The 27,419-nt window shown below is 42.4% G+C and overlaps 1 protein-coding gene across 2 annotated transcripts in view; it reads left to right on the top strand.

The window, feature by feature from the left end:
* The window catches only part of ANKRD28 (ankyrin repeat domain 28), a 227,536-nt gene that overhangs the window by 81,951 nt on the left and 118,166 nt on the right, over window positions 1-27,419 (top strand). The window contains exons 1-2 of one of the 2 annotated variants that reach the window (XM_073630191.1): window positions 7,589-8,861; window positions 14,227-14,310. In XM_073630191.1, the coding sequence (XP_073486292.1) occupies window positions 8,748-8,861; window positions 14,227-14,310 (198 nt within the window). In that variant the 5' untranslated portion in view covers window positions 7,589-8,747. Of the gene's footprint in view, window positions 1-7,588; window positions 8,862-14,226; window positions 14,311-27,419 lie in introns of those variants that run through there. The other variant, XM_073630192.1, reaches the window with a different exon arrangement.

Genomic DNA, 27,419 nt, shown 5'->3' with positions numbered 1-27,419 from the left:
TTTTTTTTTTTTTTTTTTTTTTTTTACAGCTTAAAAACGCCTATGCCATTTGCAGCTCAAAAACGCCTAGGTGGACATGAAGCCATAGACTAACATAGACAGGCCTTTTTAAGCTGAAAAAAAAGCTCAAAAAAGCAGCTGTAAAAACGTCTATGTGCATGAGGCCTAAAAGGTATTAGTTTTACAGGTATTTTTTAAACAAACAGGAATGGTCTCACTACAATAAAATTTGTGGAATTGCAAGTCAGTCTCTCTGTTTGCTGGAAAACAAATGATTAGGAAAGGGGTCATTCATGGCCATGAGCCACGTTGCCCTAACATGTTTCACCTTGTGCAGCTTCCTTAGAGAATAAGTTCACCTTTTGCAACATGATGCATGTCGTCGCCCCTGGCATATTCCAGAAAGGGAATTAGAGAGGTAGATATCCCAATACTTGCTGCTTCTTTATTGAGCTGGTAAGAAGTTCTGGCTGCCCCGTGCAAGAGGGGAGCGTCGGATAGCGTCCACCATGGGGGCTGAGGCGGTGAAATCCAGGAGGTTCCCAAAAGAGGGGCTGAACAGCGGACCAAGCATCCACGTCCAGATATGTTCCTATAGAATGGGTGGGAGATAACATAACCATAAAAAAAAAATCATAATATATCACAGGTATAACTGTAGCCGTGGAATATAACCGCAAAGGGTAAGTATGAGAGTCTTACACCAATCCCAGGAACAAAACCCATGCAGAAAAAAGGAAATTGGGGATAATCCTACATGTTCTTTCCTTCAATGTATATTTGGGATGGAGATTCTTCACATATGGATATATGGTGTCATCAACCACGTCCCCCCCCCCTTTCTTTTGTACAATTTTTAACCTGCAAAATTATGTGCTTTTGTTTTATTTTTTTAAGGAACTTATCCTTCTCTAGATAACCAGTTTAGGTTCTGCTTGGAACATATGGTATTACTTTTATAGACTTGCTATTGAGGTCCCACAGTATTTTTATTATTGTGTATGTTATATATGACTAATGGTATTTAGTTTAATTTCAATTATTTTTTTGCATTTGCAGATCTTGTATTTACTTTTTTGTATTTGCTTTTTTCATTGGTTTTATATATCACATGTCTGTGTCTAGTTAGGACGAATATTTTTTAGTTGGACTTTTATCCAACAACCCACTACTAGCTTTTTTTTTTTTTTTTTTCTATGTATATTTCCGGAATTGTGCTTAGGCACTTTTTATTTTATGACCATAGTAGGACATTTGTATTACCTGTACAAAACACATTGCCCTATTTACAGTGCTTTGATTTTATTTGGTTGCCGTATTTTTTACTGTTTTGTGTGTTTCACTTTTCCCTGCCATGTAAGCACATTGAGCATACAATATAGTAAAGTTCAATAAGCGCTTGAATGGCTAGTAAGGGGATTTTAGCTAATCCTTTATGACAGCTGATGCACAAATACGTGAAGCACCCGTGATAGAGCGAAGTGTGGCATTCTGTGATCTATGTTTTCAGGACAACTTATCCTACGTCAGAAGCTTGTAAACCTTATTAATCTCTTCACTGACGTTGTGGCAATTGTAGATGGTATGCCACATGAAGCATGTTCTTTTTAACCATTCAAATTCTATCATTGCTTTATTACTACTTTTACTTGTAGGTTCATGTTGGTAAGCTATAAAATCATCGAGGGCCTTAAGTGCAGTCCCCCAACACATCCAGAGGAATGCACAACAGTAGCACATGTTTGTGTGTTGAGGTGCATTGTGTTGCGTTAGCATATTTAAAATGAATGGGCTGTAATGCGCTTCGGTGCCCAAAAAGTTCAGTCATGCTGCATTTTTTGCATCGTATGGTGATGCACAATGAAGCGAGGGTGTAAAATAGGCCCCCTCTTTAGTGTTTTGGTTTCAGTGGCAGTAATATTAAAGTGGTTGTAACCCTAAAAAAAATAAATCCTGTTCCTTTAAAGCATGTTAAACCGCATAGTGCTTCTACTTTGTCATTTATCCCTTTCTATGTTTTAATATACCTGGTTGATCCTTCCTGTGCCTGTGTCCCCCTTAGTGTGTTAATCATGGCTGCTGAACCATGATACCGTGGTCAGTTTATGTACCTCTGTTGTCCCACTGCTCTCCTCTCTCTCCCTTCCTCTCTCCCTGTGTAGTGAGCCATCTCCTCCCCCCTTCTGCCGCTATTTTGTCTGGCAAAAGTTAGTGATTCCAATTTCTGCCAGCCTCTCTGCAATAACAAGATGTACTATGCTTTTTTTTTAAATTCTTCAGCTAAATGCCTTCACATCGTCGATGTGCGGTCACGTTATCTGTTGTAAAAAAAAATTCAGGGTGACAATGAGGTTCATTTACTAAAGGAAGGGAGGATTTTCATTTTGCAAAGTGAATGTTTGTGAATAAGGTATATCTTTGTTCATTTTGAAGACCCAGTCATGTGCTATATATATATATATATATATATATATATATATATATATATATATATATATATATATATATATATATATATATATATATATATATATATATATTTTTTCCCTTCCCCTCACATAATTTCTTGTTCAGAGTGAGCATAACGTTGCATTATTCACACACATTCACTTTCGAAATTGAGTGTACGCTTTCGAGGAGGAGGAGACCAGTTCTCTTGAGCATTTTCATTTTAAGTGTTTGTTACCCTAAAAAATAAAATAAAGATCCTATTCCTATAAAGCACAGTGCTTGTGCTGTGTCATTTGGCCCCTTTCACCTGAAATACCTGGCTGATCCTTAGTTTCTGCCCTCCCCTTTGTAAGCTGACCACAGTATATCATGGCTGCTGAGCCCTGACACCGTGGTCAGTTTATGTGCCTCCATCATCCATTGTCTTCTGTCTCTCCTCTGTGCTCTCCTCTGTCCTTTCCCCCCTCCCTTCCCAGCCTGTCAGCTCAGTGTCTGTGCCCACCACCTCCCCTCCTGCTGTTCAAATTGCTTTAAATTTACATTATCCTCTCGGTTGATATATGTAATGTCCCCCATGACTGTGCTTTATAAAAAAAAAAATGCAGCTATATACCTGTTTACAGAGTGCTGATCAGCGCTCACGTGACCCGCCTCCTCTCTCGCATGACAGCTGCATCGGGCAGGGCCACCTCTCTCCTCCTTACTGTCAGTGGCGGATCGTCGGCCCTGCCCGCTGCAGCTGTCGGGCTGAGAGAGAGAGCTGGCAGGTCAAGTGAGTGCCAGACGGTGCTCTGTAGACAGGTATATACTGCATTTTTTTTTTTTTTTTTTTTTTAATAAAGCACAGTCACAATGGGACATTACATGAATAAACCGACAGGATAATGTAAATTTAACCCTGTGGGTTAACCACTTTAAGGCTCTGGTGCCCAAAGCTCCCAGGTATTTCTCAAAATCCTCAAAATACCCTCAAAAAAGCTTGTGTAGCTTTTGAAGCATCAAGCTTTGATCTGTTTGTGCCCGGATCGTTCATATGTGAACAGCCATTATTGCAGTACTCAAGTGTGAATGGGCCTTAGGGTGTGCTATGGCAGAATTGGGAGCTGGGGGGGGATATAGGTTTATATACCAAATCAATAATGAAGCTTCTTTACTACTGTAAATGTAGCAAATGTGCGAAGTAGAAAATTCAATATATGTTAAAACAAGTGTCTCCTTAGTTTCTACAAAAACCCCTTCTAAGCAAATCAAAAGAAATAATATATCAATTTCATTCTCCTAATTGTACACTACAGCTGAGTATTCTTAGATCCTATAACCCTACCCCACTGTTAGTGTCCTAAGGTGATGGACCTCTCCTCTATCGTGGAAAAATCGGTCTTCGTATAACTAGTTTTATTAATTTTTTTTCCTTCAGCTTCCTCAATCAACTCCTCGCTGTCTTCTAGATACCACAATAGAAGCAGTGCATCTGGATTGGTACCTTGGTAAAACCTTGGGAGCTGTACCTGGACCCAGTGTCATGGTAACAGGCTGTAATGTTTGCTACAGGGTGCTGCACAGGCGCTCACCTTGGCATTTAGTGCAATGTAGTAGTCGGCCACAGACTGCTATACAGATCCAGGGCCATGGTCCATAACTATGGAACCCAGACCCTGAACACCCCTTGGGGAAGGGGGGGGGGGGGGGGGAGATGCCCATCATGATGAATGGATCCTGGATAGGGATGAGTGTTGTGGCTAGGTAAGACAGTGTTATCCTGTAAGGAAATGAGGATGGAGGATCATGTGCCTGCTTTTTTTTTTTTTTTGGAATGGTTTCCTCTGCTCAGACGAAGGTAAACCTGAGGTCAAAAATGACTTGACTTTTTAGTCTCCTTCCTCGCCCATGTTTCCAAAGGAATCTTGCTCTCGTATCCCTACATGCCATCTTGCTTTTAATTCCTGGTCTTCGTACCCTTCTCTCCACTTCCCCTCACTTCACCCTACTACCCTCCTATAAGCACATAATTAGCTTGCCCTATTCTTTCTTCTCTTCCCATAACCTCCTCTTTTCTACTATACTGCCCTGGTCCCCTTACACCAACTGCTGCCTCTGAGACTATTTACCCTTTGAAATAATGTTTGTGGCCAGATCCAAAGATCCTATAGCTCTGGCATCGGATGCCTTCATCCAGTGTGGATTCTACCATATCTGCTCCTAAAAATAGAGTGGGTGATTCTTATTGCAGAGGACCTCCGAAGAGAAGGTTTGAGGGCTATTTTGTGCAATATCATTGCACAGAGCAGGTAAGTATAACATGTTTGGCATTTTAGGAAAGTTCTTCTTTGCTTGGTGTGAGCGCAGGTGTTTTATTCACAGAGAGTACTTAGTGCCTCATTTTCTGGTCTTCCTCTCTTCCTCTTAGCCCTAGGCACCATGAAAGGACAGGTTTTGGCTTTTCAGGGGCCTTATCTATTCTCAAAAACAGCTGGCTTTGCTGCCCCCCCCCCCCCTGTCAAAACCTTTATACAAGGTGTTTCCCGAATTGGGCCCCCTTTGCCTCACCTTGTTCTTGTGACCTCAACTTGGTTATCTTTGCCCCACAGAATCACCCTCAGAACCCATCAGGGAGATTCCCTTAGATGAATATTCCCACAAGATTGCTCTTAATTGCCTGGATGTAGTCAGTGTTTTTTCTGATAGAAACTGAGGTAGACTGATTGCTCTATTTGTCCTGCCCTCAGGACCTTACAGGGGGATACCATGCTTCCTAGTCAACCATTGCTCAGACAACAGATTGTTAAAGCTAACACTCGTGAGTACCCCTACCCTTTTGTGTGCCCACTCCATTAGATCGGTGGGTATTTCATAGGCATTTCGGCACCAAGCCTTTGTTGCCCAGCTCTGTAAGGCTGCCAGCTGGTCTTCTATTCATACATTTTAGAAGATTTACCAAGTGAGCGTCCAATCCTCTGTGGATGCAGCTTTTGGCCACAAGGTTCTTGCATTAGCACTCCCAAGTTTGGTCTGTGGACCCTTTTGTTAGGCTTGTTGGCAGTTTTTTGCCAAGTTGTTGCTCACCCTCCTCATTCATTGCTTGGGGAAGTCCTAGGGTCTATGAATGCTCAGCTTCTGTACTGTATGATTAAGATGGGAGGAATTTTGACTTGTGATATAAATGAGAAGTTGCGCTGACCCCAAAAACAAAAAAAAAAAAAAAATGTGAACAGGTGATAAATAGCTGCTAGCACCCAAACAAACCAAGTCCCATCAAATATATAAAGAATACGTGCAGCGCTAAAATGTGAGTAAATCAAAACCTAAATACACAAAATAGGTGATTGCAAATAAGAAATGATATTGTTCTACACACTAAACACTGGTGAGGTGTATATAAATGTCCAAACAAAATGTGTTAAATATAAAAATGTCCAGTAGCAGTATGTTGAACTCCACAGACTGCAGTCAAAAACTGGAGTCAATGCATAAAAGGAGTCTTCTCAGACAGAGGGGGTGCTTGGACCCATGATGTTGACTGGAGACTGGAAGGCACATCAATCATGGGCAACACGACATAAACATCTAGAGCAAGGTACTCTTACCAGATCAAGTGGGACGTATCAGCCATATAGCAGTACGTCTATCAGAGCTTGTGGAAGTAGCCTCCCGTGAACTCTCCCCAAAGATTCTCCCTACGATCACGATCGGCGAGGTTGTCACTTGGGTCACGGTCACCGATAGCCATGACAGTCAACGGTGGAGGTGGACAGCTCTCACACGCTCTCAGGTTTCAGGCAGGTTCAAAGGGACCAATCATGGATAAAAACATAAAAAAAAAAGGGGCTCCACATGGCGTAGGTCAAAAATAAAGGGATTTATTGAATAAAAAACCTTACAGAGTAAAAAGTGATCACTAGATAAAAATTGGTGGCAATGTGGAAAGCTGAACGTTCAGCACAGCTATTGGCTCGCGCTGCTGTCAATCACATCCAATGGTGCGGCATTCCGGGGGGGCGGGGCCAAATAATACACTCTCTGTCTATGGACACACCCGCAAGCTAACTCCCTCGGAATAGAGCCTCCCAGAGTGGGGTTAGCTATTGCGGGGAGGGACCCCAGAACAGGATGATCGGGGCCACTGTGCAAAATGAACTGCACAGTAGAGGTAAGTATGACATGTTTGTTTTTAAAAAAAACAAACCTTTAGTATCCCTTTAAGGCCTCATGTACACTGTTGCTGGTAAACTGACATTTAGGAGCAGTTGGGCATTTTTTTTCTGCTGCTCCTGAACTCTCCTCTGTTATCTTATCAGTAAATGTACACAGGGTCCTTTTATAGTAGTTTCTAGGTAGTGGAGTTTAAAAGCATTTTTTATTTCTTTTGGAACGCAAAAAAATGGGTTCAGATGGGTGTTCAAAAATGCCAAATGCCTGTAACATCTTGCAAATGCTGCTAAACGCGGTAACTCGCGTTTTTAGCAGCGTTTCGTTTACAGACGTTTTTCATTTTACCCAAAAAAATAACTTTTTTTCATTTTTTTTTTTTTAAACGCTTCTGTACGCAAACTGGGTTAAACGCAGCATGTTAATGCCCGTTTTTGGACGCCAGTTTCTATCTGCCAAGTTAAATCATTCAGGAGAGGTTGAACCCATGTCTTAGGCTGGTAGAAGTACAATAAAAATGTGAGTGGAGAGCCAACTGCCTATACACAACTAAATCTGTAAGAATTTGTATTTAAATAATCTTGAGCCAAGTGTGCAAATATGAGAAATTCTATTTATAAAAAACTTGTTTTTTTTACCTGCCTATGGTATTTTGTACAGATTTAATTTTAAAGCTGTTTGTGTTTCCAGAAAAAAAAATATTTGAAAAATAATATAATATAATATACTCCAACTTTTTTTTTTCTCCGAGTGGCATAGCTTGCTCATGTAACTGCTTTCATATGTGGCAGTAAAAGACTTCTTCCTCAAGCCAGAGTCAGGCAATTTTCCATGTGGAAACTTCAGTTAGAACTGTGCCCCCTCCTCCAAGAGGCAGATTAGTCACTAAACCACCAATGTTGTTGGTGACGACTGCAGAATGAGGACCGTCGCCCCTCCCCATCACAGGAAGTTACTGGCTCACCGGGTGCAGTGGCTCAAGTCTCTTAACATGTGAGCATTACTAGGCATTTCATTCTGCAGCTCTGCGGTGTGTTTCCTTCTTTCCACAACAGCTGGGATGGAATGCTACTGCTGCTGGGGAGTGAATTTGGTCTCTGCTCTATTACAAACAACCTCTCAGCCTGGGGCTCTGCAGCTCTGAAAAACATCACTTCTGCAAAGGATTTGTTCTGAAATCATGAAAGGAAGCTGATTAAATAGCGTGCGATGCTTACGGGGGCACTGAGCCTGGCAGACCAAGAATTGAGACGTTTGCATGTAAAAGGACCTCCAGAGCCTGCTTTTGCTGTGGATTACAAAGGATGCTGTGTTTGATGGAGATACTTTAAGAAAAGATCTCTTCAACTCCTAGAGGCTGCAAGCACCTTGCATGCGTAGTAGTGCTTCTTGCTTTGCTTTTCTCAGCTGGAGATTCCTGTGCTACTTGTGTCTGGAATGAAAGCTGTCTCGGTTTATTGCTTTGGGCATATTGACGTAAACATCCTCCGTTTTTTCTGTCATGTGGGACGCCTAGGATTTAGCCTGCTGCATTTCACTGGGAGTACCCTTTTCCCTTGTGTTCTGACTCATCACATGTGAATGAGCTGCAGTCCATCACTCCATTCGAGCTTTCATTGTTACCGCTTTTGTGGACCTTGCTGGATTTTTTTTTATGCTTCACGCGGGGAGCTCAGTCCTGGATTAGAGCACTCGAAAGCTATACAATGAATGAAATCCATTTTCAGATTCAGTTACCATGAAAATTACAGCATTAGTTCAGCAGGATACAAGTGTTCAGAGACAGCAAACAGCTGATGAGTGTGTTTTTAGCAATTGACCTTGCAGGGTGTAATGGTACTTTACCACCCTGTCCTAAATAAATAACACTTTTTTATGGCAACTCAATAAATAGCTTTGGTAGATTATCTTTTCTAGGAGGAAAAAAAGCCAGTGACGCTTTGTTGGTTTTGTATTCTTTTGCATTGCGTTTATGTATATATTTCTAAAACTTTTTTGGCTTTAGATCTGTTTTAGCAAACATAATTTTGCTTCCTGCTACATCAAAACTTTAATAGCAGATGGGAAGTAGACCTGTGAATGGGCCTGGTGCCATCCTTTTATAATTTTAGTAGTACATGAAGTAGAGCTTTGGCTCAAAGTTAGATCGAATGAGCCGAGTGTGCATTGTTGTTTTGGAGGAGGGTGACGATGAATCCCCTGACTATGTTTCAAAGTTAACTTGCAGAAATCCATATTGTCCTCCACCTCCTGCAGTTGTGACGGTAAGACTTCTATGTTATGCTTCTATAATTCAACCTGCAAGCTAAGTTACTACCATTTTTAGCTCATAAAACAGATCTGTTAAAGTTCTTTGCAGAAATCTGGCTCTTACCCTAAAATCTTGCAATAACATATCTGTGCCCTGCTTAAGGATAAAAGCACGTATACACTTTTTGTTATGTATTTTTTTACATTATACTTTTTTTTTTTTTTTTTTCCTTACTATATCAGTGGTCATCAACCCGTCCTCAGTGCCCACTAACACCAGGTTTTATGTATTACCTTGGGGAGATGCAGACTAGAATACTGCAATCACTGAGCAGCAAATGATATCACCTGTGATGTATTTCAGTTATCTTGCAAACCTGGCCTGTTAGTGGGCCCCGAGGACAGGGTTGATGACCACTGCACTGTATGATTTGTTGTCTTTTCTGGTCCTAACATACTGTAGACATTTAGGAGTTGGTTTACTGGCGTGTGTGTGTGTGTGGGGGGGGGGGGAACCTCTTTCTAATTTTCTTTCCTTCTATGTTGAATCACACATTTTAGCATGGAAAGAATTTTTCCATGAGGCCTTCAAGTTTTATGGCAAACCACAAAATGAGCCCTTTTGTTCATGTGCTTATTAGTCGTCTTGTGTTCCAGTTAGATTGACTTTTGAATACTCCACGAGAGTATTTTTGACATTCGAAACCAGTCATGTTTTACAGTTCACTTTCTAATCTAGGGGTTGGGTGGGGGAATGGTCAGAGTTCTATATAAATTCTGACTGTTACTGTCTCTCATGGCCTGACCCACTTATTTCCTTTGCAATTGTACTTTAAGTGGTGGTGCTTTTGATTTTTTTTTTTTTTTTTTTTTTATTCAATGAAATAAGATTTTAAGGTTGTTGCCTTAATTCACTGCGTAAATACATATGTTTTTAATATGCCACGTGAACTGTAATTTTGTAGTTTTGTTGTCCACCCACACCAGCTAGACGGCACAGTCAGGTTGGTGACTGACCTTTTCACAGCTGCTAAAGCAATATAACTTGATACGGATTACCCCCAACTTTGACTGGACAGTACCATTGTGATAATGCATGCACGTTTAATGCGTGGTATGACACACAATGTATGTTTCATTAGGGCAGCCCATTCATTTGAGTGGACTGCCTAATGCACAAAGTGCGTGTGCCATTTCTTGCAGTACACCACACATTTATCACCAAGTTGAGTTAAGATGCCATTCAGAATGAATTGGGATGCATTGCTAGAAATAAACTGTGGTGTTCGTGCTCATAAAAACTTTTCATTACTCCAATAGTTTTTAGGCTGACCGCAATGTGCAATGCAGTAATGCTGGACTTGCTCACACAACAGAGGTATGAACTTGACTTGGAGTTCAGCTTTGAGAGCAGGGATCAGCATAGTATCAATTTTATATTGTGTAATTCCATATTGCTGACATATTGCATGATGGTTTAGGCCGGGCTCACGCCAGTGCCATGCGCATTTGGAAAGTGCATCAAAGATGCAGCATGCAGAACTTTGATGCGCTTTCATGAAAACATGCGGTCTAATAGAAGTCATTGGGAGCACATTTAAAGTGTTACTAAACCGATGACCTTGCATTCACTATATCTGGTCTCCCACAGTATATAGAACATGGAAATGCAATAGTTTTAGTAAATAAACTAAACTTTTAAATACCTTTTCTCATCAGAGCAGATTTGTGGCTTTTTTCAGTGTCTGGTTAAAGCTTGTAGGAGAAATTTTCATGCTACTCTGATTATTCTGTAAGGCTGCAGGACCCATGACCCTCTGTCTGGACAGTGCTGATTTGGTCCTGTGCTGATCACATTCACCCTCCCAAAAAATAAACACAAACTTTCTAGCAATACCCACCAAACTAAGCATCTACAGCTTCCCCAAGGCTCTGTTCTAGCAGGAGATGGTTTGGGGACTGTGTTAGACAGGATCAAACAGCCTTTTTACACAGTGCAGAAGATTAACCCCTTAGGTTTCACAAGTGAGTATAACAAGCATGCTTTACTGCATATACGGACTGATTTTACTGTTGTGGGTTTAGTAACATTTCAAAATTAAAATGCTTATAAATTGCGCTGTACACAAACCACAGCGTATCGGTGTGAACCTGACCTAAGAACAGTGCTTATATGGAAATTTAGAATTTGACCTGCTTGCCCTTTAGTTGGAGGATCACGTTTAAACTTTACTAAAATTTCTGGTTTATTCTTCTGTCAGTGTGTGGGAATAGTACGTCTATACACGGTATTCACATAACACCTTCAGGGCTGTGGAATGTAAAGCTTTGATTTGTAGCAACACCTTGTGTGATGTCATTTTGGCTCTCTTAGTCGTTGAGAAGATGTTGAGTAACCTCAGAATCTCATCAAATATCAAGGATCGCACTTCACTTGAGGAAGGTTAACCATGCTGAGCATTGACACATTTTTTTGCTTACATTCATTTCTTCATTACTGCATGAAAATCTATGGCCTGTGCAGCAATGCTGGACATGTTTTTAATGGGGAACCGTGTAGAAAGGGTTTTTGCATGGTTTGACTTTAAATTACTGATAGTATAATAAAATAGTCCATTTGTTTTATTAAATAGGTTTCCTGTAATGTATGAATTTTGTTTTACAGTGGATGGAAAAGTAGCTAACTTATATTGTCAAAAGCGCAGTTATTAACAGAAAAGTGGGTGCAAGATCAAATAATAGTAGCAATTAACGTTTTTATTTCCTGTCTTTCAATGGAACAACAACAAATATACAGTCAAAACCCTGATTTCTTAATCATTTTTGGGTTTTTCTCAGCCTGTAAATGCTTTTCTTCTAAGACTGTAAATGCCTAAGTGTGCATGAACATGTAGGCTTATATACAGGTGCAGCTCATAATTAAATTATTAAAGTTATTTCATTAAAAATTTATTTCAGTAATTTAATTCAAAAAGTGAAACTCATATATTTTATATCCAGTTTGGCTCCAGAGCATTTTTTTTTTCTTTGTCACATACATGTAAAAAAGCCAAAATTTTTGGCAATAAAATTACATAAACCCCCCAGAACTCTATATATTTTCTGAAAGCTGAGGCCCTGTAGAATAAAAAGTTGATAGTTGCAAAGTTTTTGTTTTTTCACATGATATTTGCACAACTGTTTAGTAAACACAAATTTTCTGGAAAAAAATGTAAAATTCATTTTGATGCAAAGCCACGCCAAAACCCCCCCCCAATTTTTGGTTAAAATATAAAAAGATGAGGTTGCATTGAGTAAATGGATACCTAACATTCCATGCCACCAATACTTTGGTGGCCAAAAATCACCACAGGTGACCCTTTAAAAGCCATTAGAGCCCCTCAATTTAGAGTTAGCTAGGATTTTTTGTGCTAGAATTATTCTGACGTTCGCGGCGATATGTCACATGTGGTGTGACCGCGGTTTACATGTACCTACCCTGGGCATGCGTTTGTGCTTGCGCAGGTGGTTTTGGCAAATCTGGGGTATTTTTTTTTTTTTTTTTTTTTTTTTTTTCAATTTTAATTATTTTTACGTGATTGCTATCACAAGTGGTTAACAAACCCCTATATGATAGCATTGGGCAGGTGACAGGTACTCTTTTTGGAGACATTAGGGGTCTAATGTCTCCCCTGCCCTTCACACCATCTAACCAAGCACAGTATAGCTTGGTTAGATGTGTCTCCTGACTGCTTTGGCCAGGAAATGGTGCATCTGAAACCAGAAGTGACATCACTGTCAGTTTCTCGGTTTGCAAGTGAGATCGAGGCATGGATTTGCCTCATTCTGACTGAACCCCCTCCCGCCCCCCCTGCCGGTGGATGTGTTACCGGGTGTCATTAAGCACTGAACAGCCTGGGAACCATGGGAGAAGGGTGGGCCGCCAGCGGGAGGGGGCACCACACGGCCATCTGTGTGAAAGTGGTTGGCAGCTATGGAGCTCCCGCATCACTTTCACTTTGAAGCCAGTCACCGGCTCTACAAAACCTACACAGGCTATCCAGTTCAGCTCTTTGGGCATACTCAGAGTGATATATTTCAAGCTTTTTTTCTTTTTCATTTTGATTGGTTCTGGCTTACAGCTAGTGAAAACCCAAAATTCAGTATATCAGAAAATTAGAATCTTGCATAAGACCAATAAAAAAAGGATTTTTAATACAGAAATGTTGGCTTGCTGAAAAATATGCCCATATACAGTATAGTAGGCACTCAATACTTGGTCTGGGCTCCTTTTGCATGAATTACTCTATTAATGTGGCATGGCAGTGATCAGCCTGTGGCACTGCTAAGGTGTTATGGTAGCCCAGGTTGCTTTGATAGTGGCCTTCAGCTCATCTGTATTGCTGGGTCTGGTGTTTCATCTTCCTCTTGATAATACCCCATAGATTTTCTATGGGGTTTAGGTCAGGCGAGTTTGCTGGCTAATCAAGCTCAGTGATACCATGATCATTAACTCAGATATTGGTACTTTTGGCAGTGTGGGCAGGTAGGTGCACAGTCCTGCTGGAAAATGGAATCTGCATCTCCTTATAGCTGGTCAGCAGAGGGAAGCATGAAGTGCTCTAATTTCCTGGTAGAGAGCTGCGCTGACTTTGGACTTGATAAAACACCAGTGGACCAGCACGAAAACCAAGATTTAGAAAGCATTCTGTAACTTTCAGACTGACATCAACATATTCACACTAATGCCCTGTACACACGGTCAGCTTTTCCGACGGAAAATGTGTGATAGGACCTTGTTGTCGGAAATTCCGACCGTGTGTGGGCTCCATCACACATTTTCCATCGGAATTTCCGACACACAGTTTGAGAGCTTGCTATAAAATTTTCCGACTACAAAATTCGTTGTCGGAAATTCCGATCGTGTGTACAAAAAATCCGACGCACAAAGTGCCACGCATGCTCAGAATAAATAGAGATGAAAGCTATTGGCTACTGCCCCGTTTATAGTCCCGATGTACGTGTTTTACATCACTGTGTTTAGAACGATTGGATTTTCCGACAACTTTGTGTGACCGTGTGTATGCAAGACAAGTTTGAGCCAACATCCGTCTGAAAAAATCCATGGATTTTGTTGTCAGAATGTCCGATCAATGTCTGACCGTGTGTACGGGGCATAAGAGTAATGTTCAGATGTGGTCTTTCAAACTCTATGTATAAAGTATTGGTTGGGATCATGATTTACTGAGCCTACTACAAGGCATTGTAGTACATTATCTGTTTTTAATCTTCTGTAATATGAACAACAATATAACTTGTAACTTTAGTGTACAGAAATATTACCACTTCCTTTTTTATTCTTGCTGCAGATTAATTCTGAATATCACCATTCTTTTTCAGCCTCCCTTGGTTCAAGCTATTTTTAACGGGGATCCAGATGAAGTTCGTGCGCTTATATTCAAGAAGGAAGATGTAAACTTTCAGGTAAAAATTATTATTGAAAGTAACCGCAAACCTAAATTATATATTTATTTTGATAAAAAGCCATTATATAGGGGTGTGTTTTTTTTTTTTTTTTTTTTAAATATACTTTGATATGATCTTAACTGAATTAAGTTCTAGTCATTGGTTAAGACAGGCCGTACATTATGCAATTTTCTTTCCTTCAAACATGGGTCAAAGGAAAGAAACTTGCCCTATTCCTCCATCATCATAGTCAGTGTTGATGGTGGAATCCCTCCCGCAGCGCTACTGTGTTCTGCCGGTGGGGAGCCTTTCCCTTCGGCAGAATACAATGATCACGGTCAGCCATCTATGGCCAGCTGTAGACAAGACAAAATGCTTTCTAAACATACCGAGGGCTCATGCAGACTTCAACTCGAGCCTGATTTTACTGGTGTATTGAGCTTTTTTTTTTTTTCTGCCTCCAGAACCACCCTCCAAGTTAACCTATTTGTCCATTTACAGGAGTTTAGTGGCAGAAAAAAAATCCCACCAAAGTCTCGTTAAGGAGAGGATGATTAAAAAAAAGCACAAACGCACATTATGAGCATTAAAACATTTTAATGGCCAAAATAAATTAACATTCTGGCCAATAGAATGCATTGATGCCAGACATGTGAATGCGCATGCTGCTAAACTCCTGTAGGGGAAAAAGGCATAAGACCCCTTTCACACTGGGATGCTTTGCAGGTGCTATAATGCTAATGCAAAGCTCCCTGAAAGAGCCGCTGCTGTCTCTCCCAATGTGAAAGCCCAGAGGGCTTTCACACTGGAGCAGTGCGCTGGCAGGATGCTAAAAAAAGTCGTGCTAGCAGCATCTTTAGAGTGGTGAAGGAGCGGTGTATACACACCGCTCCTGCCCATTGAAATCAATGGGGCAGCGCGGCTATACCGCCGGCATAGCGCTGCTGCTGCAGTGGTTTTAACCCTTTCTCGGCCACTAGTGGGGGGGGGTAAAATCGCCCCACTAGCGCCAGAATAGCGCAGCGAAATTGACAGTAAAGTGCCTCTAAAAATAGCGCTGCTTTACCACCGATGCACCCACTGCCCCAGTGCGAAAGGGGCCTAGGAGTAAATACAGTGTGCATGTAAAGGAAGGATAACTCCAGCTGACACTGTAAGACTAGCAATAGAAAGGTGGTCCTGAAATAGTTTGCCTAGCAAAATACCTTGGTGCCTACTTATGACAAGTAGGTATCTTTGGCACTGCACGTGTTACTCATTGAAACCTTTGTGAACAAATCACATGCTGTTGGTATAATTTTTACACTTAGGGTTGCCCTGAGGACAGCTGCTGCATAAACACCCCAAGGCCTCATGCACACAGGGCGTTTGACCAGCTCTCCTAATTGCCTACCCCCCCCCCCCCGCATTTTGGCAGAAAAACAGCTTGACTGTAAACACGTGAACCGCTTGGGTGTGAATTCATTTCAATGGACAAAATAATTTATTCCGGCCATTGAAATGAAAGCGTCGAGCACTTTTCTTTATCGTACATCACAGAACAGCCATAATAACTAACTGGGTTTTACGCCACCTATAGGTGAATGGACACTGGCAAACAAAAAAAAGAGACAAGAAGTCCTTCCCGATATAACCCCCTACACAGGAAGTACCTCAATTTTTCGCCAGTGTCTTGTAAGGTGATGGTCACGGTTTAGAGAAGCTCTCCATGAGCTAGCTAAGAAGATGGTTCTGGAACAGATCCTGAAGGATTTAAAGGGCTATATAATCAGATCCATCCGGACGGTGATGCACTAAAATGGATGGTACCCGAACCTTGTTACACAAGAAGAATACGAGGTATTGCCTGCAATGTGACCCTTTGGGCACTGGACCCTGGGGGCCAGATCTTTGGTAAGAAAAAAAATCCCATAGAAGTTCCGGCAGGTGCTTTACAGGTCCAAGGGAATGGCCCCATATTCAAGGGGACTCTGCCCTTTAAGATCCAAAAGACAGACCCGCCGTGATGGGAGAAGATTGGAATCTAGTGTTTTTGGTTTTGTTTGTTTTTTTTTTTTTTTCAGGTGTCATAATTTTTCTGTACACTGGGGGGCAGTGGTGTTGCGGACGGCCGCGCTTCTCTGTGGACCTTTTTTAGTCAGGTTGATCCTATCAGGAGGCGGGCGGTTCTTCGGATTCCCCCGCCCCTGTGCATCTAGTTCTTACGCCGGCGCCTTTGGTGGCCCTTTTCTGCCGCTGTTTGTGAGGGGGCACGCACTTGCGTCGGAATGGCGTGAAAGAATGTGCCCGTGGGAGAGGTGTGAGAGCTGCACAGGACGCTACAAGTGTGCACGCCGGACATGCGCTCTAGGGGCGGAAGCGGCCATATTAGGAGTTGTTCCTGCCCTAGGCTTCTGTAAGCAGGCTGAAGGGGACACAGTGTCTTCAGCTGGGCATGTGAATCACTGTGGTTGGATGGACCAAGGTACCACAGGTCCTGTAAGAGCTCTAGTATTTACAGAGCGGTTGAAGTGCATAAAGGTGGGGTTTTCTTTACCTCAATTTTTTTTGTCTCAAGCATGTCTTCCCAGAAGAAGCGTGGGGGAGGCGTAGCAGGAAGGAGTGCAAATGCACCACCATCAGTATTGGAGGATGCTAGCCTTACATCTGCTGTGTTTAACTCTGTGTTTAATGCTTCTGCCTCAACCTACGTTACAAAGGACGACTTAGCATCTGCTTTAGCTGGGCTAGAGGGGAAAATGGCAGGTATGATTGCTTCAGTTTACCAAGGCAAAGGGAAACGGGATAGATCCCCTTCACCTGAGCCCCCACCTTCATTGGAACAGGATTGGGCAGAAGATGTGAAAGAAGTGGCAGTGAATGACCATGAGGAAGATCAGGCTACAGACTCCACTTCTGAGGAGTCAGTTTCTGAAGAACCATTTTCAGCGCCTCAATCCCAGAGACTGCTGATCCAGTCCCTCATGTACATGGTCCGATCAAGTTTCAAATTGCCACCTGTGGAGGTCCTTGAAGTTTCCTTTTCTTCTTTAGGATCTCTGTGGCCTCCACAGAGTTTGCAGGCTTTTCCCTTGCATCCGTTGCAAGAGCAAATCATGTATGCTGACTGGGATCACCCGGATAAGCTGTTTATTCCTCCTAAAAGGTTTGCACTTTTGCACCCTACAGAGGAAAAGTTTATAAGAAAATGGAGCATGCCATCTGTGGATGCTGCCATTTTCTCTGTGAATAAGAGTGCCCAGGTGTTTAAGGATCCAGCAGATAATAAATTGGAGTCTTTATTAAAGACTTGATTTGCTATTGCCGGATCTGCTGTACAACCGGCAGTGGCGGCTATCGGTATCTGTCAGTCATTTAAAGGACCAGGTGAAGCGGAGTAACTAAGACTGTTCCTGATCAAGGGGTACCTGCGGAGGATTTGGCAGAATTACCTCAGGCTTTATGTTTTGCAGAGGATGCCCTTAAGGATTCTATTCAAAAGACATCCCAGTTGGCCCTGCTGTCAGTACATTTGCGCAGGATTCTTTGGTTAAAAACCTGGGCTGTAGAGTTACCCTGCAAAAGATTACTAGCTGGTTTTCCCTTTTCATGGGGAGCAGCTATTTGGCGAAGACCTGGATAAATATATCCAGAAGATTTCATAAGAGTGTTCTTCTACCAGTTAAGAGGAGCAGACGATCTTCCTTCAAGGTGTCTAGTGCTTCAGTACCCAGTACTTCTAATTTGAGGCAGTATCGATGGCCTCAGCTGTCCTGTTTGAGGGGAAAGCCTCAAGCCCAGGGACAGAAAAAGCCCTGGGCCCAGAGACCCCCTAAGGTCAGTCCCAAGCCTTCCTTAAGAAGGGGCTCCCCCCACTCGCGCGGGTGGGGGGGGGAGGCTATTAACCACTTGGCGTCCGCGCTATAGCCGAATGGCGGCCACAGCACGGACCTAAATTTCCAGGAGGCCGTCATATGACGTCCTCCCCTTTGCACGCTCCCTGCGCGCGCCCTGTAATCATTGAGTCACTGAGACTTGGGTGATCACAGATCCGAGTAAGGGGCCGATCCTGGCCCCTTATCACATGATCAGCTGTCAGCCAATGAGCATGAGGAGAAAAAAAAAGCCGATCACCAGCTTATGTGCAAGGGACGTCTGTCCCGAAGAGGCAATTCTGCCTCATCATTGCCACCTGCCAGTGCCACCTATCAATGCCCACAAGTGCCACCTATAAATGCCCACCAGTGGTGCCAATCAGTGCCACCTAGCAGTGCTGGCTCAGTGTAACCAACCGGTGCCCATTATTGCCACCCGTCGGTGCCCATTATTGCCACCCGTCGGTGCCCATTATTGCCACCCCTCGGTGCCCATTATTGCCACCCGTCGGTGCCCATTATTGCCACCCCTCGGTGCCCATTATTGCCACCCCTCGGTGCCCATTATTGCCACCCCTCGGTGCCCATTATTGCCACCCCTCGGTGCCCATTATTGCCACCCGTCGGTGCCCATTATTGCCACCCGTCGGTGCCCATTATTGCCACCCGTCGGTGCCCATTATTGCCACCCGTCGGTGCCCATTATTGCCACCCGTCGGTGCCCATTATTGCCACCCGTCGGTGCCCATTATTGCCACCCGTCGGTGCCCATTATTGCCACCCGTCGGTGCCCATTATTGCCACCCGTCGGTGCCCATTATTGCCACCCGTCGGTGCCCATTATTGCCACCCGTCGGTGCCCATTATTGCCACCCGTCGGTGCCCATTATTGCCACCCGTCGGTGCCCATTATTGCCACCCGTCGGTGCCCATTATTGCCACCCGTCGGTGCCCATTAGTACCGTCTCATCAGCGTACATCAATCAAGGAAAAAAATTACCTGTTTGCAAAATTTTATAACAAAATATAAAAATATATACTTTTTTTTTTTTTTTAAATTTGGTCTTTTTGAATTTTCTTAAAAAATAAAAACCGCAGGGGTGATCAAATGCCACCAAAAGAAAGCTCTATTTGTGGGAAAAAATGATAAAAATTTCATTTGGGTACAGTGTTGTATGACTGCGCAGTTGTCATTCAAAGTGCATCAGCGCTGAAAGCTGAAAATTGGTCTGGACAGGAGGGGGGTTTAAGTGCCCAGTAAGCCAGTGGTTAAAGTTCTCAGACACCTGGGAAGAAGTGATCCGAGACAGGTGGGTTACTACTACCGTGTCTCAGGGGTGCAAAAATAGAATTCTGTGGGCCTCCCCCCTCTGTTCCTAAATTTAGTACTGGTGGTTTTACAGAGGCAGCCCTTTGAGCCTATCCGGCAGATTCCTTTAGTCCTCTTGACAAGAAAATTAATTTTCTTGGTGGCAGTGATGTCTGCCAGGAGGGTGTCTGAGTTGGCAGCTCTGTCCTGTAAAGAACCTTATTTGATCTTGCACCAGGATAGGGCGGTTTTGCAGCCACAACCAGAATTTTTGCCCAAGGTAGTGTCCAGCTTTCATCTAAATCAGAATATTATTCTACCTTCCTTTTTTCCAAATCCACAGTCTACAGAAGAGCGATTTATTTCATTCTCTTGACGTAGTATGGGCTATCAGAGTCTGAGAATGTCGGCTCAGATGCGGAAGACTGATGTTATGTTTATATTGCCAGAAGGTCCCAAGATGGGACAAGCAGCATCTAAGTCCACTATTTCTCAATGGATCCGCCAAGTGATTGTTCAGGCGTATGGTTTAAAGGGTAAGTCTCCGCCTTTTCCAGTAAGGGCCCACTCTACCAGAAGAGTGAGTGCTTCATGGGCAGTTCCTCATCAAGCATCGATGGCTCATATTTGCAAGGCTGCTACTTGGTCTTCAGTACATACATTCACTAGGTTTTATCAAGTGGATGTTAGGACTCACAGAAGGATGTTGCATTTGGAAGCAGTGTACTGTAGTCAGCAATATAGATCCTGTTGTTCTGATGGCGTTTCTTTGGTCATAATGGGTTCCTTCCCCTCAAAATGCATTGCTTGGGGACGTCCCAGTTAGTTATGACTGCTCTGTGTCCCGTGATTTTTTTTTTTCTACAGCTTACCTGTAAAATCCTTTTCTTGGAGTACATCACGAGACTCAGATCCCTCCCCTCTTGTCTGGGAAGTTTAACTGAGGTACTTCCTGTGTAGGAGGGGTTATATGGGGGAGGACTTCCTGTGTCCATTCACCTATAGGTGGCGTATAACCCAGTTAGTTATTATGGCTGCTCTGTGTCCCATGATGTACTCCAAGAAAAGGATTTTACAGGTAAGCTGTAGAAAAAAAATCATAATTTTCTGCCAATAAACACTGCTGCGCTGGATTCCCTGGAAGTGGTGTGTGTGTGTGTGTGTGTGTGTGTGTGTGTGTGTGTGTTTTATTTTTTTTTTTTTTGTTTTTCTCTACACGCCCATTCCTCTAAATGCCTATGTGTGCATAGACATAGTCTAACAGGGAGGGGGATTTAGAGGCGGATAAAAAAGAAAAAAGCCAGATGCCCTTAAAAGTAGCATTTTAATGCTCCAGTGTACATGAGGCATGAATATTTTTCTTTCTTTTGTATTTGATTGATAATGATTTCTAATGAGCATAGCTTTATTAATGTGATTGTGGAAGTACAATAAGAACAATGAGTTTGATTGTGGAAGTACAAGATTGAAAGATTGAGATTCAGAGGCTTGTCTGCCATGGCTTGTACAGCAGCGCTGGGCAGGGAGCAGTTATAGAAAGGGTTTTGCATTGTTTGGCTTTGACTTATAGATAGTAAATATAATTTAATTAATTAGATCTCTTGTAATGCATTTGTTTTAAAGTGAATAGCCTTAGCAGGCTGTTTATTACAGAAATTAAGACAAAGAAATGACGTGCCATTACTCTGAGGGCACAACCATAACTGCAAGGTCACAGCTTTCGCCTGTATTCTATGCTAACATTCCTGTAAAGGTATGTTTGATAAGGTATTAACTTTCTGCTATGTTGTCTGTGCATACTTAAGCCTAGTACACATGATGAGATTATTGGACGAATGATCTTGTTTTTTTTTTTGTTTTGTCTTTTTATTGCTTGTCTTTTTTTTTTTTTTTTTCTTTGCATGCTAGACTCCAGATTGAAAATTAATAGGTTACTAAAGTACGAAAATTCTCATGACAATTTTTTTGCACGATATGCTGATCGTGTGTACAGGACTTTACATTCCACTGCATTTTTTTTCATCTAGGATGCAATACTTTAATTAGGTTAGTTCTAAAAATTGCTTAAGTGGCAGTGCCAAAAAGCAGCACCAAATCCACTGTTTCCAAAGCCGTTACTCTCAAGGCATGCCTCTGGTGAAAACCGTCAAGGTTATGTCAGGTCTCAACAGAATTGTCAAGCCCTCAAATGGCTGCTGTCCCAGCTGATCACATGTGCAGCTCAAATAGAGGCTACAATGGCAGCTGCCTATGCTGTAGGAGTAAGGGTAAATTCTAGTCAATGCATACGAAAGCATAGCCTTGCTTGCTGGGTTTTTTTTTGTGCTGACATTGTTATAAATCGGTTCCCCTTGGTCTATAAAATGGAGATCATAAAATACCCCTGCTGGAGATGGGACACCTGTTTTGATGAAAAATACCAGCTCTAAAAAAATTCTCACAGCCACCAATCTAATTCAAATGTACTTTAACAGTATGAATGTGATTCGGGTAACAAAGTGAAGGGGAGTTACACAGCGCAGGTCTCCGAAAGTATACTCTGACTTTTCCTTCTAACCCTGTATAAAATGTGTGCATATTCTGCATGAGCTTATAGAGTTAGTCAAAATTAGTAATTTTCTGGCTATAATAATGTTACCTCCTGATATCCCAACCCCTTTCTCCCCCCGCAGGGGCAACTTCATAGCCAAATCACTTCTATTCCAAAACTAGCAGCCTGGAGAAAGAACAGTACACTTATTTTCCCTGAAGAAGAGAGGAGATATGGTAGTGATATACAAATGCCTCAATGATGTTTCTAGCCTAGGGAATCAACTATTCCATTTTAGGGAGTGTAAGACATGAGGCCACTCAATGAAATTGCCGTAGCATCGGTTTAACCTTAAACTGCATAGGGCCTTTTCACTGTTAGGGGGGTAGGGCTGTGGAACTCACGTCTACAATCAGTGGTGTTAGTGGGAAGTATTGATAGTTTCAAAAAAACTCTAAGGGCCCTTTCACACTGGGTAGGGGGCGGCGTCGGCGGTAAAACGCCGCTATTGTAAGCGACGCTTTACCGTCGGTATTCGGCCGCTGCGGGGCGATTTTACCCCCGCTAGCGGCCGAGAAACGGTTAAAAACCACCGCAAAGTGCCTCTGCAGAGGCGCTTTGCCGGCGGTATAGCCGCGCTGTCCCATTGATTTCAATGGGCAGGAGCGGTGAAGGAGCGTTATACACTTTTTTTCCCGTCCTGCCAGCGCATAGCTCCAGTGTGAAAGCCCTCGGGGCTTTCACGCTGGAGACACAGCAGCGGCTGTTTCGGGTCGGTTTGCAGGTGCTATTATTAGCGCAATAGCGCCTGCAAACCGCCCCAGTGTGAAAGGGCCCTTAGATGGACATCTTAGCAAGCACAATATACAGGCATATGGGATATGTTAAGATGGGGATCCCCCACAGTTTTTCACTTTTTGTTGCATTTCTAAAGCTGGCCATTCATGGATCAAAAATCAGTCGTTTCAGCAGGGACTGGCCAAGATTCGATCCATGTATGGGCAGACTGATTGCACCCAAGTCGATCCACTGATTGTGTTGATAAGGAATCGAGCGACGTTCTTTCCCTCCACCCGTGGTGGAAGGAAAGAAAATCGAATCATCTACGAGCTGCTTAAAGTGGTTGTAAACCCTTACAGACCACTTTTTACCTACAGGTAAGCCTAGATTAAGGCTTACCTGTAGGTGCAAGAAATATCTTCTAAACCTACACGGTTTAGGAGATATTTGCAAAAGACAGGCAGCGATGTCTATGTCGATTGCGCCGTAGACAACGGCGCGCAGGTGCACTGAGCGTGCCATTTCTAACGGCAATTATGCCGTTAGTGGCAGCTCCCGCGCACATGTGTGGGAGTGATTTCATTGTGGCCCCTGCCAATCACAGCGCCGTAGCCAGGATACCCGGAAGGAAAATGGACGCTTCGTGGAAGAAGGGACAGCGGTGACATTGCAGGCTCCTGTGTCAGGTAAGTAATGCATAATGGGCTACTATGCGATACATAGTAGCCCATTATGCTTTTACCTTTGCAGGGAAACAAAGAGGAAGTAAAACCCATCAGGGTTTACTTCCTCTTTAAGGCACAAGGTAAAGAAATCTCTCCCTAATTGGACACAGACAGCAAAAAATAAGCCGAACAAGGGTTTTAACCTTCCCTACTCTAACCAAAACGTTTGTTTAGCTTTAAACATTCACTTTAATAGTTGCTTATTTAAAAGGGCTGCAATTCCCAATTTTATAGTGGTGGCAACCAGTGTTGCCAACCGTCAGTAATTTTACTGGCAGCCAGTAAAAATTGGCCACTTTTCTCCTGTCAGTAAACGCCAGTGACAGGAAAAGGTTGCCAGTAAAATTATGTCTGTGCCACTGGCGGGAGGGTGGTACTGGCAAAGGGGTGCTTGAGCGCGTTGTGTGATGTCATGGTGCAAGGGAGCCAAAGCGAGCGACCTGGAAGCCCTGCGTGGGTCTGTGGGACAGAAGCAAGGCAAGCCGGGAGAGGGACTGTCAGAGCTGCTTTGACTAGAGTGGGTTGAAGGGACCACCTTGCGTGGAGAGAGACTGTCACTGTGACTTAGGAGGGGATGTGTCGGGTCGGTGATCTGTGCTGCTGCACACTGCTGTCAGCATCACTGTGAGAGTCAATTTCATGTGTGCCTGCCCATTTTAATTTCTTGCCCCCTGTCCCTGAACTACTTACTTATCTTATTGAAAATAAAACAAGAAATATGTTCTTTGCCGTAATATCTACCTTAAATTACATATTGCATATTGTACTTTTTGTAGCCTAAATACTGAAATTTGCACTTAAAACTGTAATTTTGTAACTTTTGGAAAAGCCAGTAAAAGCTTGGCTGTGCCAGTAAATTTCGGGTGTCTTGTCAGTAAATTTCAATCTAATTGGTTGGTAACACTGGTGGCAACTTAATTTTTTTTTTTTTTTTTGCTAGTTTCATCCAGGCTCAACCTTTTCAGGCCTATTTATTTCTTAGGACATTGGGTGGGTGAGCCCAGAATGATAAATGGAAAATGAGCACTCAGAAGGAAAGCGAGTGACAGACTGTGGAGTCACCTTAGAACTGACTCATATGTCCTCTGTAAAAATGTTAAACTGCAAGAATTATTGTTAAAAGAAATATTTTCACAGGAGGCTGACAGGAGGAGTAGGCAGATGAAGACACTGCTGGATTGTGGGTAGACTTGGTATAATGGTTGAAAATGAATCATGTATAGCAACATATGAAAGTTTGCTAACACTGCTCAGAGAGAATTATACAACTAAAATGTAAAAGAAAAACTCTGAATAGGGCACTTTTAATGTTGGTACATACAATATAATGGAGCCATTAGCTTGCATTGCAGAGGTCACATAGACATCTAGTCTAAAACAGTACACACGTTTATTATACAGGATTTATATAGCGCCGACAATTTACACAGCACTTTCCAACTTAAGGGTAGACAGTACAACTACAATACTTTAATACAGTAGGAATTGGAGAGTCCTGCTCTTTAGAGCATCCAATCTAAGAGGGAGGGTCAAGACATGCAAGAGGTAATGGCTGTAGAGGATAGGAAAATAATTTCAAACAAACTTCTTTCACGTTCTCATTATGAGATACTATTTGTAGAATTTTTAGGAAAATAATCAATATAATCCATTGTGGAATAAGGCTGTAACATAGCGCTGTGAATACTTTCCAGATGCACTGTATACGCCATCCTAACCGTGTACACCGCTAAAGAGAAATGTCTGTAGTACTGGTAGCTCCTTGTATGCACGTTTTTGTTATGGGCCATGTGTTGCCTTTGCCAATGGTATGTGTTTTTGGGGGAAGGAACTTCTCCCTCTGCAGATTTATGTATTATCAACATCTGTACAATGACCCCTGCCTTATGTTAGCGGGGTTATTTTCCTAATACAGCTGAGGGGTCTGTAGTGTGGGAAATATGCAGTTTTTTCTTTCTGTGCTCTTAAATGGTGAATGAATGTTGTTTGACATGCTCATCCATTATTGATACTTGTGCCTCATCTATGCAGTTTGCAGACTAAGCTTTTAATCACACAGCACTAATGCTGCATGTTCAGCACTCATGCAGTGATTGCAAACTCCATTTACTGAATAGATTTACTCATGTAAGCAAATGGTTAAAGGTTGGTATAGATTAGAACATACTAAAGATATATGGATCTGGTTCTCATAAGTAACAGATGTTTTAGTTCACAATAACTGCAGCACTAAAGAAGACTACAGTTTTCAGTCACAATTTTGGTGCATGTGGGGGTCTGTGTGCCTTTTTTGCAAATAATTGTATTTAGCTTTATAACGGACGACAAAGGCAAAGGTACAGTATATTTGGATTGTCTGCCTTTTTTTTTTTTTTTTTGGTGTTGATCATACAGTCTGTGGTTTTCAATAAGTACTTACACACCATTTGTTAATAGTGCACTTTTCCATTTGACTGGAGAGTTGGTCAATGCAGCGGTTTACTCATTCCAAGGAAACTTTTCATTGGTACTCATCTCTGTAGATGTCAATGGAACACACAGATTTAATAGATCATTCATGTGGTTAATGTGTGTTTTCTACTAGGTCTATAAAAATTTAAAGTGTAGTCAAAATAAACCCAAAAAATCAGCACAGGGGACATGACTTATGTGCTCTATCCATTGTGCTTCTGGTTCCTGGTTTCCTTGAAATCCTCCTTCATCAATGCCCCACACCACTGTAATCTTCCTGTGCAGAGGGGTTAATAAAATCGAAGGAGCTGTAATTTGGGCTCATCATTAGTGCCTGACTATGCTCGCCCTCTCCACCCAGCTTTACCATTCATTGGTACTATTGTGTTTCTATGAATGGAGAGGGTAGACCTTTCAGTGGTCATATTCATCATGACATCAGCAGGTCACTATTCCTTCAGCAAACTATAGAAGGGAGGTTATCTGACTGACAGCCATTTCTGCATAGGGAGGAAACTGCAGGGTCCACAGTTGCACAAATCGAAACAAACTGTTGCTGGAGCAACAAGGGTCACTTTAAAAAAGCAGATAATGTAGTGTTCCCACATTTAATGCTTGTTCTCAAAGATATACACATACAAAACCATATGTATAATTGGGTTTTGTAGACTTGCATAACTACACCATAATACACTATATTGTCAAAAGTATTGGGACACCTGCCTTTACACGCATATGACCTTTAATGGCATCCCAGTCTTAGTCCGTGATGTTCAATATTGAGTTGGCCCACTCTTTGCAGCTATAACAGCTTCAACTCTTCTGGGAAGGCCGTCCACAAGGTTTAGAAGTGTGTCTATGGGAATGTGTGACCATTTTTCCAGAAGTACATTTGTGAGGTCAGACACTGATGTTGGATGAGAAGGCCTGGCTCGCAGTCTGTGCTCTAATTCATCCCAGAGGTGTTCTGTTTGGTTGAGGTCAGGACTCTGTGTAGGCCAGCCAAGTTTCTTCACCGCAAACTCGCTCATCCATGTCTTCACCTTGCTTTGTGCACTGGTCCAAATGATTTAGTGGAGGGGGGATTATGGTGTGGGGTTGTTTTTCAGGGTTTGGGCTTGGCCCCTTAGCTCCAGTGAAGGGAACTCTTAAAGCGTCAGCTAGAGCTGCAGAATTAATCATCAAGAATCGTTATTGCGATCTTTACTAAAGTATTTCACAATTCTTTCTATGCAAAGAATTCTCTCTGCTCTTCTGAAGCCACAGCCCTCAAAAGAAAGGAAGAGAAAAACTGGGCAGTCTGCCAAGAATCAAAACATTCTTTATCAGTTGAACAGAGTATAAACATTGTAACAATTTGTCAATGGAATAGACTGTGTGTGTAAGTGAAAAAAGTTTAACCACTTAAACAGTAAACCTTTTTCTGACATTTGTTGGTTTCAAGTTAAAATCATTTTTCCCATTTTGTCTTTCAGGAC

This window comes from Aquarana catesbeiana, linkage group LG05 (genome assembly GCF_042186555.1).
Source record: "Aquarana catesbeiana isolate 2022-GZ linkage group LG05, ASM4218655v1, whole genome shotgun sequence".
Lineage (NCBI taxonomy): Eukaryota > Metazoa > Chordata > Amphibia > Anura > Ranidae > Aquarana > Aquarana catesbeiana.
Note: the sequence above shows the minus strand (reverse complement) of the source record. Positions and strands in the feature narration are given on the sequence as shown.